The sequence below is a fragment of the Artemia franciscana genome, chromosome 9 (assembly GCF_032884065.1).
Source record: "Artemia franciscana chromosome 9, ASM3288406v1, whole genome shotgun sequence".
NCBI classification, from domain to species: domain Eukaryota; kingdom Metazoa; phylum Arthropoda; class Branchiopoda; order Anostraca; family Artemiidae; genus Artemia; species Artemia franciscana.
This window is the reverse complement of record NC_088871.1, coordinates 4,963,048-4,984,882: the sequence shown is the minus strand read 5'-3', so window position 1 is coordinate 4,984,882 and position 21,835 is coordinate 4,963,048. Positions and strand designations below refer to the sequence as shown.

At 34.3% G+C, this 21,835-nt stretch overlaps 2 protein-coding genes across 2 annotated transcripts in view; both read left to right on the top strand.

Moving 5' to 3' along the window:
- LOC136030924 (uncharacterized) overlaps positions 1 to 21,835 on the top strand; it is a 307,594-nt gene that overhangs the window by 205,160 nt on the left and 80,599 nt on the right. The gene's annotated exons all lie outside the window — the stretch shown is intronic.
- On the top strand, positions 2,189 to 11,761 carry LOC136031549 (RNA polymerase-associated protein RTF1 homolog). The gene is made up of 3 exons (XM_065711219.1): positions 2,189 to 2,956; positions 6,668 to 6,823; positions 11,657 to 11,761. Exons 1-3 carry the CDS (start codon positions 2,327 to 2,329, stop codon positions 11,759 to 11,761), a joined length of 891 nt encoding a protein of 296 aa, XP_065567291.1. The 5' UTR covers positions 2,189 to 2,326.

Genomic DNA, 21,835 nt, shown 5'->3' with positions numbered 1-21,835 from the left:
TCTAGATCTATCTCTGAATAATAGAGCTACTATGCAACCCCCCTCCCCCCAGCATAAAAAAATAAAGCTTCGGTATTACCACTTAAATTTACTAAAATACGTACTTTTACATAGTATATTATCGTTTTCTAACACAAGCTTAAGGTGAAAATGAGAATTTTTGGAAAATTGTATACCTTTAAAATATCTAAGTCTATTTGAAATATGAAATGCATGGCTTTAACCCCGTTTTAGTTAGTCTGACAACACATCAACCCTAAGAGATGTTCTCTATTTACGATTGTCTGAACTGCTTTACGATTAGGCTAACCATGTATTATGGCAATGACTTTCAAAACAAGCTGCTACTTCTTTGAATAACACCCCTGTGACTTAACCAATATTTTGATACACCTTTTAATTGTTTTAGAAAATAGAATTGTGGCAAAAGTCAAACTTTAGCGTAAAGAGCGAGGGATTGCAGAGGGGACAGCCCATTTCATATACGGGGTAATTTCTGTTCGTTTTAAGTTTTAGTGTTGATCCTTACTTTCAGCTAAAAAAATTGGTTTTTTTTTTATTAATTTCTGAACGTTTTTGAATTAATGCATGTTTGGTTTTGGCTCTCCGCACATAAATTATTAAAATGAAATTTGTATATCAATTCTTTTTTGGCTAAATGGCTTTCTCTTAGTTTCAATAAGACAATTTTGAGAAATAAGGGGTGGAGAAGGAGGTCTAGTTGCCCTCCAATTTTTCGGTTACTTAAAAATGCAACTAGAACTTTTAATTTTTAACGAATGTTTTTATTAGTAAAAAATATACGTAACTTAAGAATTAACTTACGTAACAAACTTTCATAATCTTGTATTTTTATTATGTATACGAGGGGGTTTGTACCCTCGTTAATATCTCGCTCTTTACACTAAATCTTAAGTTTTATCCCAATTCTTTAAGAATGACCTCTGAATCAGAAAGGCCGTAGAATAAATAGTTGAAATTACTAAAAATACTTTAGCATAAAGAGCGAGGTATTTATCTCCTCCTAAATACCTCGCTCTTTATGCTAAAGTATTTTTAGAACCCCTTATATGCGTAATAATCTCTGTCCGTTTTAAGTTTCAATGCTAATCCTTCCTTTCATTTGAAAAAACGTTTTCATGTTTATTTTTCATTGTTTTCTTATAGTAATGCTAGAAAATCCTGCGCCCTTTTCGTTGAATTTTTCTTCCCCCATGACAGATTCCTCCAAGGAAAGATCCTCCAACATAGCCCTCTCCCCTCAGCCCCATCCCCAAACAAAATAAAATCCCCCTGAAAACGTCTTTACACTTCCCAATAACCATTACTATATATAAACATTGGTCAAAGTTTGTAACTTGCAGCACCTCCCCCTGGGATTGTGGGGGAGTAAGTCATCCTCAAAGACATAGTTATTATGGTTTTCGACTATGGTGAACAAAATGGCTATCTGAAAATTTTGATTCGTTGACTTTGGGAAAAAAATGAGCGTGGGAGGGGGCTCAATTTTTCGGTCACTTAAAAAGGGCACTAGAACTTTTCATTTCTGTTAGAATGAGCCCTATTGTGACATTCTAGGACCACTTGGTCGATACGATGACCCCTGGAAAAAAAAACAAACACGCACCCGTGATTAGTCTTCTGGCAAAAAATATAGAATTCCACATTTTGTAGATAGGAGCTTGAAACTTCTACAGTAGGGTTCTCTGATACGCTGAATCTGATGGTGTCATTTTTGTTAAGATTCTACTACTTTTAGGGGGTATTTCCGCCTATTTTCTTAAATAAGGCAAATTTTCTCAGGCTCGTTAACTTTTGATGGGTAAGACTAAACTTGATGAAACTTATATATTTAAAATCAGCATTAAAATGCGATTCTTTTGATGTAGCTATTGATATCAAAATTCAATTTTTTAGAGTTTTGGTTACTATTGAGCCGGGTCGCTCCTTACTACAGTTCGTTACCACGAACTGTTTGAACAGTGCATTGTAAGATATCTAGGGGGTTAACTTATAACTCTTGAGAAAACGATTCCTAAAAGAGTAGCAAGTCTCTAACATTTGCTTACTAAAGATTATTTTTGTTCCTTGTGAAGACAACTGCATTGCGTTGTTTTAGATGCTGCTCTTTTTAAAATATTTTTTAAAAGGAAAATAATGTTTGTTTAATGCATATTCAATTTAAATTTTAGGCCATAAATGCTTTGAAGGCTCGCCGTAACTAAAGAAAAGAGCGGACTGAAGAAAAAAGAGAGGAAAGAAAAGGAAAAAGAGAGAAAACTTGCTGAGAAGAAGGCATCCCAGGAAGCAGAACGACAAAAGGACAATGAAGAAGAAAGAGACAGAGAATCGTCACTGGAATCTTCTCAACGGAAGGAGAAACTCAAAGCATCTGATGTTTGGTCGGATGATAGTGGCTCAGATTCAGAGGAATCTGAGGAACGAGAAACCGCGAAAAGCCCCGAGTATTAAGAGTTCTTCTAGTGAAGATAGTTCCAGTAGTGATTCAGAGGATGAGGAACGAGCCCCTCGACATCGAGTTCAATTAGTCGATAAAAAAGAACAAATATCGAAAATACGACTCTCACGACACAAACTTGAGAAGTGGGTTCACTCCCCTTTCCTTGAGAAAGTTGCTTGTGGTTGCTTTGTAAGGATTGGTATTGGTCAGAATTCTGGCAAGTCTGTGTACAGAGTGGCAGAAATTGTTGGTGTGTGTGAAACGGCAAAAATCTATAATTTTGGCAACACAAAAACCAACAAGGGAATGAGACTGAGGCATGGTTCCCAAGAGAGAGTCGTTAGACTTGAGTCTGTTTCTAATCAGGATTTCACTGATACTGAATTTGAAAAATGGAAAGAAACTTGTGCTGCTCAGGGTGTTTCCTTACCTCTCGTAGAAGATGTAGATAAGAAATATGCTGATATTCAAAATGCAAGGAATTACGTTTTTCAGGTATTTTTGCTTCTTTATTTTTTATTGCAGTTTTTTACTTTTATGCAGCTTCTGATTTTGCAGCTAATGACGTAGATATCATGGCTGCAGCATGCGCTACAGGCTAATAAAGAAAAAATTGAATTCATAGTACATGAAAATTTAAAAACGTGCTTTGAAAAACCAAGAATGTCAAACTATCAAGTGAGGAATAAATTTTCCGATTATATTTTAAGCAGATTCTAATAATAATGACAGATCAAGGCAGTTTAAATTAAATGAATATAAGATTTTGTTTTTCTAAAGATAAACAATTTTAAGTAGAGGAAAAAATAAAAATTAAGCTTTAGGGAAAAGTTGTAGATTTTTCAACTTCTAGCTAAAAATCAGTTCTCCTTCTTCTCCCCTTATTAAATATGGATTTCTATTAATTAGAAAATATATAAAATATAAGCCATTTCACAAACGGGTTTGACTCTGTATGGTGACATCTGTGAGCAATGAATGAACAAATAAATGCTCTTAATAGCTCTCAGAAAAACTAGACTCAACAGCTGAAATAAACAGCAAAATAAAGATAAAGAGATGGAAAAGGCTATGGAGCTGCTCAGAGCCTTTACAAAACAACTAATCAAAACTGCTCATGGTTACTTTTCTTTTTTTTTCTTGCGTTTCATAGCTTATAATCTCTTCGTGTTATTTTCTGTTACCCACGTTTTAGGTGCTCTGCTTCTTCTCTTTCTTTCTTTTTTGGTAAAGGCTTGCCGACGTGAAGCCAAAATATTTTGGCAATGTTTTTATAAAGGCTGTATATTTTTTTACTAACTCGACTCAAGGTTATACCTTTTATTCATATTTTTCATTTTCTTGCGTTATTGAGCATTACCAAAATTAGTAAAGTTTGTAATCCAATATTACCATCGCGCGTTTGTCACCTATTGAGAGTATGTAGCTATTGCCTAGTGTGTATATCCATTATTACTTAGGTAATAGTGTGTATAATTATCACTAGTGTATAAGTATAAGTATTTTATACTTGGTATTAACACTAAGAGATTATAAGCTATGTATAAGTATAACTAGTGTATATATCCTTTATTACTTATGTAATAGTGTCTATAATTATGATTAGTGTATAAGTATAAGTATCTTATACTTGATATTAACACGAAGAGATTATAAGCTATGTATAAGTATAATTAGTGTGTATATCCTTTATTGGGACATATTGAATGTGTATATCCTTTATTACTTATGTAATAGTGTCTATAATTATAATAAGTGTATAAGTATAAGTATCTTATACTTGCTATTAAGACGAAGAGATTATAAGCTATATATAATTAGTGTGTATATCCTTTATTTGCATATACTGAATATGTATATCCTTTTGTCAGAGGCACTAGGCTACGGAAGGCTAGTGAGTACTCAGTAAAAGATAAAGGTGGCTCCAACCCTCTCGCTTATTGAAGACTAATTATTTTTTTACCATGCGAGCCATGCTCATTTTATGATTACCGCTACTATATTTGCTGACAGAAATTGGGTGAGTTTAGTTAATTTTTGCTTAGGACTTGGTCCATTTATCACCATATTTAACAAATCAGCTCTATATTGAATATGTCTACCTTTCTCTATATATCTTTGCCTAATAGTAAATGGTAATACTATGGTAATGGTAATACTAAATGGTAATTCCACTGCCTTGAAGCTGCTTCATGAGGGACTGAAAACTTATCCCTTTTGAGATGGAAACGCACCATAACAGGCTGCCCCAGCTTGAGATCATCTTATTGGACTTGTCTCCATTAAGATATAAGTACACCCTATATAGTTCTGAAAAGCAGTACTTTAGTACTTTCTGAGCTTGTCTAGTTTTTCGAGCTTGTCTCCCCATGGGCCTATGTCATATATATATATATATATATATATATATATATATATATATATATATATATATATATATATATATATATATATATATATATATATATATATATATATATATATATATATATATATATATATATATATATATATATATACATGTATGTGCGATTAATAAATAAATGAACTTGAACTGGCTACCTCCCAGAAGATCTGAGACAGCTTACCCTCATTTCCTTTATAATATACAGTAATCCCGCCTTCTGATGCATATCGCCACTGGCATATTTACCTCGCTTTCTGTTCTGTAAAAAAAGACTGTTTTGGTGCAAGATTGTGTAAAAAAAAAAATCCCATTATAAAAATTCCTTACATCCACTGAACGTAAGATAGATACTTGAAACAGATTACAGGCTGGAAATCACGATTTTTTCTACTGTTTTTAGTAATGTATCTTTGACGTAGCTGTATTGGAGAAAACCACAGCTTAGATATACAATACAGTTATGAAAACTCCTATCTTGCCCATGAGAAGCCTTTGGTACACAGATCTGAACTTGACGCCTCCTAGATCGTACTACAACACCATAGGCGGGAACGCAATTTTGTTTTTTTTTGTCCAATTGCTCTGATCTTTTAGATTCAGACTGCCAGTTTCCTCTCTCCAACCGCTAGCATCGCTACCGCGCACTGTGTCCAAAAAATAAATTGAGTTTTCATAACTGTATTGTATATCTAAGCTGTGGAGAAAACTGAATGACTACCACAAGTCGAAAGAAACCGCCAGTAGGTGCCCTGGAATAACGAGAATCCGTCACCAGTCGAGTGACAGATTCTCGTAACATTAATGTTAACACGACTTATAACAACTAATTCCTCATTTAACAGGATGGTATTCATTAAGTTAAAGCTACCTAGTGCTTTTGCGGGTGGTTGGTTCGTGTCAGTCAGGCTACCCAAGGAATGGGTTGTTTCTTGGGAGTTTCTGGTTTTTAGTGATCTTCTGATTAAAACCACATCAATTAAGCCTGGAGTCAAGAAAAACTTGGTTTTCTTTTAATCTAACCTACATTCAATAGATATAATTAAATCTGTAATCAAGGAAATACTTTGTGTACGCCCTATATATAAATCATATGAGTGCACACAAAATAAGTCAACTCCCTCCCCCCCCCAATAAAAAAAAAGAAATTGATGGTATATCCCTGCCTTTTCAATTGTTTTTATATTTGAGAACCATATAGCAAATATGAACAGCAATTCAGCTGAGATGGTCAAAAGATTGAGGGTTTTATTTCATCTATGCCCAAGGTATGTTTTTGCAGGGGGATTCAGGCCCCCAGTCTGACTGAGTGTAATGAGGGTTCGATTCCTGATAGATAACCTGCCCTTCTTTGGGTAACGTGTGAGCAAAGAGTTCGAAAATGAATATTGGATTGAATGAAGCGGTCATGAAGAAGATGTCGCTTGTCTTAGCGTTCTTTTCGAATGTTATGGGGCCAGAATGAAGCCATCTCCACAATTAAGTAATCAAGCCATAGATCCACTTCTAGTTCAAAACTAAAAAGCAATTCATTGAAAGTTGACCTGTCTTCTGTTGAAGGAAGTGGGGGTCACTCCATTAATTGTGCCAAGAACTCCATGCGTTTTTTTTTGTTTTTTTTTACATTGTGTGAACTGTGTAAGCCTACATACCTTAGTGTAAGCTGAATTACGATCGTACATGGGGAGCATATTTAAAGGCCTTGGCCTATGTCCTTTTTTGTGTTTTTGCCCTCCCCGAGTGTTGGATATTTCTTCAGCCATGCCATTTAAATATTAAATTGTATTTTCGTTGATTTATAGGAGGAGGATGTTGCTAAAATAATTCGAGAAAAGACAAGATTCTCGAAGAATATTTACAATTATGCAGCAAAAAAAGCGCAGTTGATTAAGGAGAGGGAAATAGCCCAATCTAAGGGGGATAAAGAAGTTGCCGAACGTTACAACAAAGAACTAATGGTAAGAAATAAGCCTTTCATTTGTAAAAACGAGTTTTTTTTATGAAAATAAGATAGCCGTTTTATTAGAATTTTCGGGTTTCATATTGTAGACCTAAATTTTATTAATATTAAATAAAAAAAAACCAATTTTTTTAGCTGAAAGTAAGGAGCGACATTAAAACTTAAAACGAACAGAAATTACTCCGTATATAAAATGGGTTGTCTCCTCCGCAATCCCTCGCTCTTTACGCTAAAGCTTTTAATTGTTTTAAAAAGTAGAATTGTGGCAAAGAGTCAAACTTTAGGACTCCAAAGTCATCCAAATAATCTATGTGCAGTAGACTTGTATATTCCATTTTATTTCATGATTTCCCATTGCCTGTGTCGCATTATTTTGGGCAAAGTCGATAAGAAAAAGTAAATACGAACAAAGTTAGAACAAAATCTTGACTAACTCTTGATTAAATTCCCGTCCAGATGCTTATTTCACTTCCTACCTTATCTACAGTACAACAGTTCCTTTGCATGTTATTAATCAGTTTAGATTTAAAGGTCGTACTTTACTAGCAGGTGATCTTCACTAAAAATCTTCAATTGACTGAATGAAGTGCATGCTTATAGTCTATACAAATCAAAACTAAAAAGGTCCAAGAATTTACAAACTTCATAATTGTAAATCTAAGATTTTGGATTCGATACTAAGAATTGTACTGCAGATTTTGGATTCGAAAACTTTCGAATAGAATATATATTGTGAGCTCAGCATCGCCTTCAATTGCGTGAAGAACAAGAGAATATAGCTTGAGCTTAGATTACTCAAAATAGAAGGTTTTAGCATTACAAAATTGAGAAAATCTTCAGAAAAAATATTGTGCAGAACAAAGAATTAAAACTTTACTCAGGCAATTATTAAAATAAAATCTTCATGTTGCTCTAATCTTTTCAGAAGTTTTTTTCCCGGAATATCACAATTGCTACTCAATAGATGCTAAAATAAAAATTTCTCATAATAATATCTCATTAAAAGCCCAAAGGGTACACCTTCAAAAAAAGTCATTCGGCAAATGTAAATGCCTTGGTGGTAAAAACTTACTTGTCCACTGAGTCAGTTCTTCCTAATGAAAAAAAATTCTCGATTGAAAAGCACTAGGTCTTTGGACTACTTTTATCGTCGATACAAAAGTCGCTCGAGTTTAGGAATAGAAGGGTATGTTCTAATAAGAATGGTCTTTTCTATTAGTTCCAAGGACAGAAATAAGTGGAGGTACCGGAATACAGAAAGAGATTTCTATGATCAACCAAGTTGACAATTCAGGCTTAAAACAAATTCAAACAAAGCATTAATAGCAATAACAGTGTTAGTGAATCATATGCTTACGTGTGCCTGCAGCAAGACTAGGTGTTTTCTGTCTCACTTGGCATCTGAAACTCAAATGTTTACTCAGTCATAATGTTTACTCAGTGATTTCCAATTAATGGGCAACTTGGGCCCAATGGGCCTACTTGATATAGCTTGGCTACATGAACAAAAAGCCACCTAAATCATACATTTTAACAAAAAACCTAAATTAGAATCCGAGCATGAAAAAAAGACCTGAATTCGGCAACATTTTATCAATGGTGACAACCCTAACAATACTTACCCAAAAGGCTAATCATTCATTAAATACTATTATAAAAAAATTGATTCAAAACTGAGTTCTCCTGTACTATTGTCGAGAAATATGTCCCTACCCATGAGCATTGACGATCTAATTAGCGATTTCAATAGGTCAGTGATTTTATGGGCACTTCAGTTGTTTATTCTGAGAGGTCAATATTTTTTATTGTTTCTTATGGCTTAAAAATGTTTTCACATTTTAGGGTGGAATCAAAGCTTCTTAAATGTTCTATGTGTCTAAAATATGTTTTCATCATATAAAATTATAAACTGTTTATTCCGTAAATAGACCACCTACCCTAACTCCAAAATAAATTGGATCCGCCCGAAACAAAATCTGCATTTAACTATTCCCAATCCTTAATTTTTGTCTTTCTTCAAACAATCCTTTCTGAGGCAGATATGACTATCTACAAGCAATTCCCTGAATTCAATTGAGCATAGATTAACTGTTACTTGTATTATTCTTTCTGAAGTCGATCTTACTGCAGGAAACCCCATGTAAAAAGTAAACAGATATTCGTAACTTGTCATTTTTAACAAATTCTGGTGCTACCATTGTGGTAAAGTTGTAATAACATTGTAGTTATTATTCTTTCTGAAGTTGATCTCACCGCCGGAGACCCCGTGTTAAAAATAGACTGGAATCGTCCCTTGTCATTTTAACAAATGCTGGTGCTACCATTGTAGTAAAGTTGTAGTAACATTGTAGTTATTATTCTTTCTGAACTTAATCTTACCGCCGGAGACCCCATGTTAAAAATAGACTGGAATTCGTCCCTTGTCATTTCCACAATTTCTGGTGCTACCATTGTAGTAAAGCTGTAGTAGTATTGTAGTTATTATTCTTTCTGGAGTTGATCTTACCGCCGGAAACCCCATGTTAAAAATAGACTGGAATCGTCCCTTGTCATTTTAACAAATTCTGGTGCTACCATTGTAGTAAAGTTGTAGTAACATTGTAGTTATTATTCTTTCTGAAGTTGATCTCACCGCCAGAGACCCCGTGTTGAAAATAGACTGGAATCGTCCCTTGTCATTTTAACAAATTCTGGTGCTACCATTGTAGTAAAGTTGTAGTAACATTGTAGTTATTATTCTTTCTGAAGTTGATCTTACCGCCGGAGACCCCATGCTAAAAATAGACTGGAATTCGTCCCTTGTCATTTCAACAATTTCTGGTGCTACCATTGTAGTAAAGCTGTAGTAGTATTGTAGTTATTATTCTTTCTGGATTTGATCTTACCGCCGGAGACCCCATGTTAAAAATGGACTGGAATTCGTCACTTGTCATTTTAAAAAATTATGGTGCTACCGTTGTAGTAACGTTATAGTAACGGTTCTTGGACATTACTTTTCTTGGAAGTTTTCATTTCTTGGACTCTTGCTGCCGCATCTGAGACACTTTATTATTTTTAGGCAAACATATTTTTGCAAATCTATTTTTTTCTAACCGTTACAGTGGATAGTGCATAGATCTCTATTCCTGTCAAAATATGGGGGCCTTACACTGTTCTTTAGAAATGTCTAAATACGGTTTCTTTAAGAAACGGCTAAAAATAATCATTGGATGCGAATTAATATTAATTTTGGGTTTATATATTATATTTATATTTTAACAAAACTTGTTTTTAACAAAACAGAATTTAGTTTTTTGTTGTATTTAATTAAGTTTTCAATGTTGACGAATATTTCCTATCATTAGTTATGTTTTTTGCCAGTAGAGAAGGGTGGACGAGGTTTTTCTGTATTCGAGCGTGCAGACTGTGATTACATTCGTTATTTATTATTGGTCGGATTATTTAGTTCTGAATCATAAAATTGAATGACATTTTTTTTCCTATTAATGAGCCTAATGGGATATCCCGACTAAAATTCGATTTTGAATTTGGAAGGCATAGACCACATGGCTTATAAAAAAAAAAAAAAAAAAAAAAAAAAAAAAAAAAAAAAAAAAAAAAAAAAAAAAAAAAAACACTTAGAACACTTTGAAGTGCACTCCACTTTAACTACTTAGTTAATTCATGATTTTGCGATCAGTTTAAATTCAAAGCGTTTTTATTAAAAATAGATTTCTATTCAGGAAACTAAATCTCCACATTTACAACAATGTAACTAAATGTGTTTACATAAATAAATAGTAAGGTGAAAAAAATTGATAAGTACTCATACCAAATAAGAGACAGCAAATAAGGGATTGGAGCACTGCTTCCTAAAAGCAGTAAAACGCCTTAGAATTTCAAAAAAAAAAGTCCGAGCCCTTAACTGTCTCTGCTCACCGAACATGTGCGGAGGAATAAAATAGTATTTCCAGATGGGTGTGATTGTACTATATGGGAACTTTTTAAAGCGGTCGCACAATAATTTTTTCAAATCCCTGTTTTCCCGACCAATTTCTAAACTACATCTTTGGTGTGTTTTTCATAAGAAAATATTGTTTTTCCTCAAAAAAATCCTAGGTTTACTTCAACTGTTTTGTATTAGATTCTTATGAAAAACAGCATTTTTAGTAGCAACATTTATCAAACAGCAATTGAACGAATGCTTAAACCATCCTACGCTCCAAAGTGTGTAATAATGCGTTCCAACTCAATCTTGAAAAGATCAATTGCACATTTACAGATGCCTAGACAAACCTCGATGTCAGGGAGTTTTTGGATCAATCTCAGTCTGTAACCATGATACATTTGACTCTGGATTATAATAGTCACCAAATTATAACCAAATTATCGAATTGTGAACTGAGGAATGCGGTTTCCTGGAGGCAAGGAGTGTCACTTCATGAAAATTTAGGGTGGGGAATTTTTTTTCAAAAGTATATGGGAAAAACCCATCTCCCTCCCCCCCCCCTATTGATACCCACGAAGTGCCAGAAGACACATTCTCGTGCCAAAGTTTGAGATTCATGAAAAAAAATACTATCGTTGCAGCTCAATCAATAAAAATAATAGTGATGGTAATCTTGGTGTTTTATTTTCAACTTTGATGTATATGATTTGTCTTCGCTTGAACGCTCAAAGAAAAGGTTTTCAGGGATTACCTCTTCTGGGGGGATGTTCTAGTTGAGAAGGATTGTTGAGAGAAGCTCTTTTTTAAGCTAATTTTTATGCATTCCTGACGGGGTTAAAAATGCCTAAAATGCTGTCAACACTGTGATTTGACAAATTATCTTTAAAGCCTTTTTTCTTTCAGGTAAGAAGAAACGACATAGTTGCCATGTCGAAACGACATTGGATCGTTTGCAGGGGTTTGGCATTAGGGTTTCAAGAGGTTGCTCCGCGGACTGCGTCTGTCTAATAATTACTGTCTGTTGTTTATGATGAAAAGGCAGTGTAGTCTTTGTCACTATTTATACTCACTCTTGCCAAAATTCTTGGAAAAAGGTGTTGTCTAAGTTTTCTTAAAAGGACCAGCTACTTCTCCTTTTTTAATGATTATATTAATAATCTTTAGTAATTTACCTTTAATTTCTAGATCCCTACGTTTTGTAAACTTATTTACCACACTTTTAGCACCAGAATCCTGGCTTTTCTAAATTTTTTTGGCATTTTATCTGATCCCTCTTCAAAAAGAAATATTTTCCATTTCTCAATTGTCCGAATTACTTTCAATTTTTATATATCATTTCTTAGATGTTTATTTCAGTTAGACAAATTCCCAAAAGGATATACTAGGTAACTATATACCACTAAAAACATCCTTTGAAGTCTTGTAATATCCTTTCCCAAGGGGTAAATATAATACCATATCTAGAAATTTATGTAAAAAACAATTATATTTTCATCCTACTGGAAAATTCTGATCTATGGACAGATTTTGTACGGTCACGGATTCTTTCCAAATATTCAAAAATTCTTGCAAAATTGCCTCATAAAAATCAAAAATAAAAAACAACATACACTCTTATGATAATTCTGCAGCTTAAAGAATAAAAAGATTTTAAATTTTAAATATATTTTATGCAAAGCATATCGTCACAAAAACTGAAGAGAGAAATTTTGCTGTTGCATATTAAATGTGTAGTAACAATTTTAAACACTCAAATTGATTGAAGGACAAAAACACTTTTATTGGCTTTTACCCTTGGACGAAAACTAACATATTCCCTTGTTCACTATTAGAAAAATGTTTGTCGCGAACATTTGTTGTCTCTAGTTTTCACGTGAATGATGATCACCTTACGATATTTTGAGTGCAACGAGTCATCGGTTTTGCCTCACCTTCTATACCCCTTAAATAGAGACTTACATCTGATCCAAGGTAAATGTAAGCATCTGATCAAGGAATTATATTCTTAGATCTGAATTTTTATTTTTTTTTACTGCTTGACGGGATACTGGTCCTATTTGTAACCAAGGGATTTTAACGATGCTAAACAGTTTTCCACCATGACTTTCTTTTTATTTCACGATTTAGTATTTAGGACCAAAGTCCAATTTGTCACTTCAATTATTTAGATTTTATGAGTTCAGTTTAGGATTTGTAACACCCGCTGAAAATTTACCTAAGAAAGTTGGTGTTGAGAAAAAAAAATTTCAGTTGAAACTTAGCTTATTTTTATGCAATGTCAGGATTTAAACCGTTACTACACTGATTCTTACTATAGTTTGGTTTGCTTTACGCCAGCTTTCGGTTTGAACTCAACTAGATTTGCACCAAGTCAGCATAGATGCTATAAAACCCCCATTTTAGAAATTACTTGATTTTAATTCTAGCGAATCTTGGGCATAGACTTGGCTTATTGTTAAACTAAACTAAGACAATACCTGTTTCAGTACCAAGTCACTATGCTATGCTTCTAGAATGGAGTTGATATAAATTTCAATAAAATTTAATGTGCCCATATTTTCTAAGAAATCTAATTGTTAAGACAAGAAATAGCTTTAAATAAGTAGCTCTGGTTAATAAGACTGCGTTCCTCCCTACTGAAGGATAATTCTTATCTTTTAATTGTTTTGCCTAAAGAGACCATAGTGCCACTGCTAAGAAAGGCATCAAGCATTCATTCACAAGAAAACGAAGCATGGAGGGGTTCGATTTTCATGTAATTAATACAATTTTTAAACTGACCCATCCTCTTAAAAGCTTTAAGGAGCGTCTATTTAAATAGTCACAACAATAAGGATTTTGTAGATATTAACCTGATGATATCTTGTAGCGGCCTTGTGGTACCGACTAACAAAGGTGGCAAGTTGAATTAGAAAAGCAGCAATACGTTTTTGGTCTTATTTTTAATTATTCAACATGTTACCTTTTCAAGCTACATAGAAGGTTTAAAATGTTAACAATACAATTTTTATTCAAATTGATTTGATTTGACATTGAGAAAAATCAGTGTCTAGTGGATTTGTCCTACCGTTAGAACAAGGCAGTTTCTAACAAAAATTGCATTATAAGGATTTAATTTTCAAAAATAAATATCAGATGCTTTCTACTTAAGCCTCCTTCGATGTTTATCTTTGCGCTCATGGGGTATTAGAAACTTTTTCGCCTGAAAACAAACTTTCTTAGGCCTCATGCACATTATTCTATCTAATGTGTGGCTCCCACAACATCAACAAATTTAATAAAGCTGTCAGCAAACTTAATATACCATTTTGCTCGTAAAACTTTGTTATCTTTATTGCCTTGAACTTGAACTTTAAAGACTTGAACTTTGTTCAAATTTTTTAAGACAGTCTTCAGAATTGAGCCAGTAGCAGAAGAATCCTGGTACATTTCTAAAATAAACCATGCAGAAAAAAATTTCCGCAATTATATTGCATATTCTTGTTTAAATATCATGCTTGGTAAAAGAAGGGTTAAAACAAAAAAAAATCATATAAGCCTTATATTTAAAAAAAAAAGCTTATGCATATGATTTTCTCTGCTCTACATCTGATTAATTCAGTTATTTGCTATAAAGAATTACTGTTAAGTCAAGAAGGTAAAATTTGTTTCTAAATGAAACAAACTTTACCATACAATATTTCATGAAAAATTTGCCAGATTTACGTTAAAACAGTGATAATTTTGAAAACTATTTTCTGCTCGCTTTAAAAAATACGATTTCATGACCCCAATCCTTTGCATTGGTCTTATGCCTAGTATTGAATTTAACCTAAAATAAGGTGGTGAGGCACCTTAGCAGGTATAATTTTAGATATCAATTAAGAAAATTAAAAGAAAGAGTGGAGGGGGGGGGTTAAATTAAAAGAGTATTAATACAAACAATAAAAGTTGTTACAACAGAGTAACGGGTACATGTGTGCAACGTTTACCTGCTGATATTGTTGCGTGTTTGCAACAACACTTTTTTTGTGCTTTGCGAAAGTTCTATCAGCTAGAATCTCGATACAATGGTAGCCTTTGTGCTGAATGAAAATCAAATGATAGAAAATATATGCTATTGAATTATTGTCGTACCCAAAGGAGAAGAACATAGTTCTGAACCTAAAGTAGTATATACACGACAATTAAACAATTCAAGTCTCCCGGCTGATTGCAAAGTTTTTTTCATATGACCTCGTAGCTTGCTTCTTTCTATTTATTTTACAATCCAAGAAAGGGGGTGCAATCTGTAAAAGTTACTTTTTTTTTACTGCATCTTGTTATCTGCTGAATTTGTCATTGAATTTTTTTAAATATCAACTTCGATACGGCGTGAGGGCTTTGCATTACACTAAGAAACATCTAGGGAATCTTTCACAATAACAACTATGCAAAAGCACATTACTGTTCATAGCTATATTTTAAAATAAATCAGTTTAGTTAAAAGAAAATTTAAAATTTATTCTTAATAGTATTTTTTTTCTCTTTACAGTACAGTTTTTATTGTTGAAAAAGTAGTTGTGAGAAAGTGTCAAACTTTAGCGTAAAGAGCGAGTGTTTAGGAGGGGATAACCCTTTTCATATACGGAATTATTTCTGTTAGTTTTGAGTTTTAATGGTACTCTAATGGTGTTTTAATGGAACGTTTTTGAGTTAGTGTAGGTTTTGATTTTGGCTCATTGTACAAGAATAATTAAAATGAAAATTGCATAATTATAGTTTATTTTGGGTAGATAGCTTCCTCATGGTTTTGATCAAATGATTTTGAAAAAAGGGGTGGAGTAGAGGGCCTAGTTGCCCTCCATTTTATTCGGTTACTTTTAAAGGTCACCAGAACTTTTAATTTTATTTACGAACATTTTTATTAGTAATAAATATAAGCAACTTGGAAATTAATTTTCGTAAATAACTTCTATGCTCTTAATTTTGTTATGTATATGAGGGAGTTTGCCCCCTTGCTAATACTTTGCTTTTTAAGGTAAAGTTCGGATTTGGTTCCAATTCTTTAACAATGACGCCGAATCAGAAAACCTGTTCAGTTGGAATAAATAGTGTTTTGAAGTTACTAAAAATACTTTAGCGTAAAAATGGAGGTATTGAGGAGGGGAAGAACCCCCAAATATACGTAATACTTTCTGTTCCCTTTATGCTGGATTGTAGCTCCTTACCTTCATTTGAACAAAGTTGTTTTTTTAATTAATTTCTTAATGTTTTTGAATTTTTGCAGGCTTTGATTTTAGCTCACCGTACGTGAATAATTAAAACGAAATTTACTTATTAATTTTACTTTTTTGGCTAAATGGCTTTCTCAATGTTTTCATCGAACGATTATGAAAAAAGGAGCGTGCGAGGGGGCCTAGTTTCCGTCAAATTTTGTTGGTTTCTTTAAAAGGCCACTAGAACTTTTAATTTTATTTTCGAATATTTTTTTAGTTTTAATTATACGTTACTTACAAATTAACCTACACAATAAACTTCTATATTCGTATATTTTATTATGTATATAAGGGGTTTGAACCCTTTTCAACGCTTTGATCTTTACCCTAAACTTCGAATTGTGTTCCAATTGTTTGCGAATGACCCCTGCATCACAAAGGTTGTTTTAAACGAATAAATAGCTCTTTTGAAATTACTTAAAAATACTTTAGCGTGAACAGTGAAATATTGAAGACGAGAAAAACACCCTCATAAACGTAATAATTTCTGCTCGTTTTGAATTTTAATGGAGTTCCTTACTTTCATTTGAAAAAAAACTTGTTTTTTGTTTAAATTTCTCATTGTTGTTTTCTAAAATAATACTGGAAAATCCTGTAAGCCCCTCCATGGAAATTCTCTTCACCCATGATAAATTTCTCCATGAGAAGATCCTCTCACATATCCCCCTCCTCCCAACCCCCCACCAATAGAAAAATCCCTCCTAAAAGCGTTTGCATACTTCCCAATAACCAATACTATTTGTAAATAATGGGTAATGTTTATAACTTAGAGCCCTTCCTCCAGAGACTGTAGGAGATTAGGTGAATCAAAGTCATTGCTATTAAATTTTTAACTAAGTTGAATAAAATGGATATCTCAAAATTTTTATCTGATGAATTCGGGAAAAAATGAGCGTGGGAGGAGCCCCTCTTGACCTCAAATTTTTATGGTCACTCGAAAAGGGCACTAGAACCTTTAATTTACTTCGAAACGAGACCTCTTACGACATTCTAGGACCACTGGTTCGATGCACTCACCCCTGAAAAAAACACGCATCCGTGATCTTTCTTCTTGCAAAAAAATCCAAAATTCTACATTTTTGTAGATAGGAGCTTGTAACCTTTATAGTATCGTTTTCTGTTACACTGAATCTGATGGTGCAATTTTCATCAAGATTTTGTAACTTGAATGGGGTGTTTCCTCCTGTTTTCGAAAATAAGGGAAATTTTCTCAAGCTCATAACTTTTGATAGGCAAGTCAAAACTTGATGAAACTTGTATATTCAAAATAAGAATAAAAATCCAATTCTTGGAGTAACATGCGAGAGTTACTTTAACTGCCAAAGCTAGAAAAGTTGTAGAAGGACGTGATATCAACTACACGTCATGGTTATCCCATAGGTACAATGGCTGTTAAATGGAACTTGATCTCCATTGGTTATGAAACAAGATTTGAAATCGGAATGGTCAAAGTAGTTCCAAAACAAATGATTAAATGAGATTTTGGAGACGTGAACCAAAAGAGGTGCATTATAAAGACTGAACTCTTGTCTTCAAAACTATACCCGGACATAGTATCCTTTGAGTCAATGGGGATTTTAACAAGATCGTTAGTAATGATTGAGAAAAAATTGTCGAGCTCTTAGGCAACCATGGTTAAAGAGAACGCAACGGAAATGGAGGGTTGTTCGTACAATGGTCTGGTTGGTAGGGATCAACCAATTTTTGATAAGTAAAAAGTGGCCGACATTATTGTGACTAGACAAAACTCTATAGTTCTGACAAGATTTTCAAGGGATTCTTAATCTATATATTATTATTCTCTTGTTTTTTTTGGGGCCCTAGAACTCAACACTTTCAAGGAATATATTTCATCAGACTAGGAATTTTTAAATTCTACAGGTGTATTATTTAAAAATTATTCATCAAAATTAAAGGACATATTTTCTTATTTCTGAATATAAACTTCTCCTGTAAAGAGCCCTTTACAAACATTCTAAACCTCCCCCCCCCCAAAAAAAAAAATATTGTATTACCCGGTATTTGTTACTTAGAATGCACACAATACAAATTTTACTGACTGCTGTCTCTAAAAATCAGTTAAGCAATTCACGGTTTGCTTACACTGACATAAAGTGACCAATGTTGTTATTCTCGCAGTTATTTATGTCGTTTCAAGTGACACGTGGCCAGATAGGTATTTGTTGTTATCTTTTAGGGGTTAAACCCCTATAAGTGAAAATCCCATTGGACATGTAAAAGAACAGGGATTATGTTCATGTTATTATGATATTAGGGCGGATTTGTTCCAGGCGACGATTTTTCAGGTGCTACCACTGCCGCTATTGCGCGGTAACTGCCCTTTTGCAGTACAGTAGACTCGCTGGGAACGAAGCCAGTAAGCTGACTAGCAGTAGCGTGGTTTTCAAATAATTTTACATGAGCCTGAGGAAGGATCAGGCATTTTTTTTAAATTTAATGAACAGCTCTGAAAAAATATAAACATATTGAATACCAGTGTATGATTAATAGGCTAGTTTTCTGATTAAAGATATTTAGTATTTGGAAGATATTTGAAGATAAAGTATTCCTGGTCAAACGCGTAGTTCATGAGTCTTTGGGTTGATTCTCACCCGTCCAGAAAATGCGTTTATGATTCTGCCATAGCTGTTTCTGAGCCTAACTAAGAAAGATAATGATTGGGCAGCTCGCTCACAACCTGCTCCTGTCAAAAATGACAGCAAATGAGATATAATCAGCAAATCTCAGCAAATGAGATAATAAATGCCCTGTTGGCCAAGAATGTCTTGGGAAGATCGTTATTCTGTTTGCATAAGGAACTCTCTCCCCACCAAAAAAAAATTAATTTAAAAAAAGTACAAAGAAGCATTAGTACTTGAAAATGTTCCCATCATCTACTTAAATTCATATTCCATGGTGTTTAAACATTTGAAATTATTGCCTCCTTTCTGAGTTAACTGAAGACAAATCCCAGTTTCTTGAGGCTTTTTAATGTCCAATATAAATTAATGATGAAGGAGATAGTGAGTAATTGAACATTTCTATTTAATTTAAATTATGAATAAAATAACAGCTTGACCATCTTGATGAACTGAAAGGTCAATTATGTACAGTTCAGGATGTTCTAAGATCTCCCCCCAGCTTCCCCCCAATGTCACCTGATCCGGTCAGCATTAAAAAAGAGCTCTGACACACGATATCCTTCCAACCATCAAGTTTCATTAAGATCCGATCACTCCTTCGTAAATTAAAAATATCTAATTTTTTCCAATTTTTTTTAATTAAACCTCAACCCCCCCCCCCCTACTACCCCAAAGAGAGCGGATCCGTTACAGTTATGTCAGTCACATATCTGAGACTTATTATTATTTTCCCACGAAGTTTCATCTCAATCCCTCCACTCTAAGCGTTTTCCAAGATTTTAGGTTTCCCCCCTCCCAACTCCCCAAAATGTCATCGGATCCAGTCAGGATTTAAAATAATAATTTTGAGACACGATATCCTTCAAACATCAAATTTCATTAGGATCCAATCACCCGTTCGTAAGTTAAAAATCCCTCATTTTTTCTAATTTTTCCGATTTAACCATCCCCCCACCCCACCCCCAGATGGTCAAAACGGGTAAACAACAATTTATAATTTAATCTGGTCTGGTTTCTGATACACCTGCCAAACTTCATCGTCCTAGCTGACCTAGAAGAGCCTAAAGTAGCAAAACCGGGACAGACAGACAGACCGACAGAATTTGCGATTGCTATATGTCACTTGGTAGATACCAAGTGTGATAAGAACACATCCCCTGCCACCCAAATTAAGTTCTTTTAGTCCGCAAAACTGTGAATGGCACAGAAAATTGAAACCCAAAAGAACAGAAACACAAACTCGCACTTACTCGTTAAACCGGTTCGCATGGTGACGGTTTCTGTTTCTTAATCCATCTACAGAGAGGAGACTGTTTTTCTGCCTCTTTCTCCTTCTTCAAGGCTGCTAATTCCCACTTTTGAGCTCCTGACAAGCTCATTATAACAAAAAAAATAATATGATGAATCGACAAGATCACAATCAATTTTGTCATTCCAATCCCAATCCTTAGGATGACCTTATACTAACTAATGCTGTTGTCTATTAATACCTTAGATTAATAAGCTTAATGGTGTAAAGTCTTCTACTTCTCTCTGTAAAGTGTGACTTTCTCTATGATTTTCTTTAGAGTCTTATGGTGGCGTTGGCCTACAATCTGGGGTTTGACCGGTAGGGGATGTCAAGCGTCTCTAACTTTCATAAGGTTTATGTGTCGAGTATAAAAAGGTTTATTTACACATATAATACAGTATATGTACATAAGACGAGGACAGAAACAGACTAAGAATTGACTCAAGTAATCTAAAACGGTGGCTTATATTCACTAAAACAAGGAAATAAACTTTTGAACCTTCGCCAGGAACTGACATATTTTAATCTGTCAACTTAGAGGAATTACTGCAAATATTCAGAATTTGAAATATTAAAATAATCATCTAGGAAATGGGTATTCGACAAAACTTGAGAATTTTATTATGTATCTAACCTACTTTCAAAGTTTGCAATGGTTAATAGTAAATAACGTAATTATTATGGCCGGCAAAGGGCCCTTTGTGGTGGAAGCCTGAGCTCCTTGGAAATTCTAGGGTGGGCATTTGCTCTTTACCCTGCCCCCCCTTGATGGCACCTCTGAACGTCAATTGGTCCAACAAGAGAAGCACCCGCATATTTCCTCCTTTTACCCAAGCCAAATTAATCAAAATCTTGGAAAACTATAGGTTCTATCACTATATTAGCTCTATGCATATCTACCTTGGTTCTAATGCCCTAGCACTTATGCATGGACGGATAAGAAATAGACATATCTATTTACAAACGAACTAACCTCCTTTTTATACAATCCAAATAAGAGAGGAAATCTTTTTTCTCATCTGATTGGACTATCTGTCTAAGCTTTTTCTAAAATTAGCTATAACTTGATGCCCATAACTATTTTATTTTAATTCAAAAATAAACGGATTCAGTCGAGCCCTTTAGCCTTAACCTTCTTTTGGAAAAAACTCCCCCTGTCTGCACAAGTGCACTCAGGGAGACATACACAAAACTCTACAACCAAAGACTGCAACTTATCACACGATTTGCTTGATTCAATATCTAGTGTGGGTGCCCGAAGGTCACCAAAGAAGATCAAAATAAAGAAAATAAGTCATACTTTTATTCCTGTTCACTGCCCGTGTGAAGAAATTCCCCAAGTCTTGACACTCTCGCCCGAGTCAACCTAAGATCCATCATCCAGCCAATGGGTTAGGTTGATCCCTTTATTTTTCTTTCTCAGTCCTTCTTTTCTTTAGTCGTGACTCTCTTATATACAAACATGCGCCTCATGACCAACACTGAATTGATTCAAGTGAATTTTGGGGACTTCGCTGGCTTAGTATCAGCAGATCGCTGTGTAAATTACTGTTCTACCGTTTACAACACCCCGACCAGTACCCAAGTTGTCTACAAGTGATTTTAGTATTCGACCTTATGGAATATTGGATTTATTCGACGGTGAATACGCCCTATCGCCATCTCCCGAAGGCAAGCAGCCACCGAACCTAGGCTCCCAAGTACTAGCATTCATTGCTAAAAGCTAAGGGACCAGGTTACGTTTAGCCACCAGTGAGTCCGAGCGCAAGGTACCGTTGTGAACTCCAGCACAGATTTTACCTTCAGAGGCTTTCAGATATAATCACATGGACATAACCTTGCACCATTGGCCGTTTGACCAAGTGCAAAACCAAATGTCTGAACCCACGGTTTCTCTCGTTCTTTGCGGGAT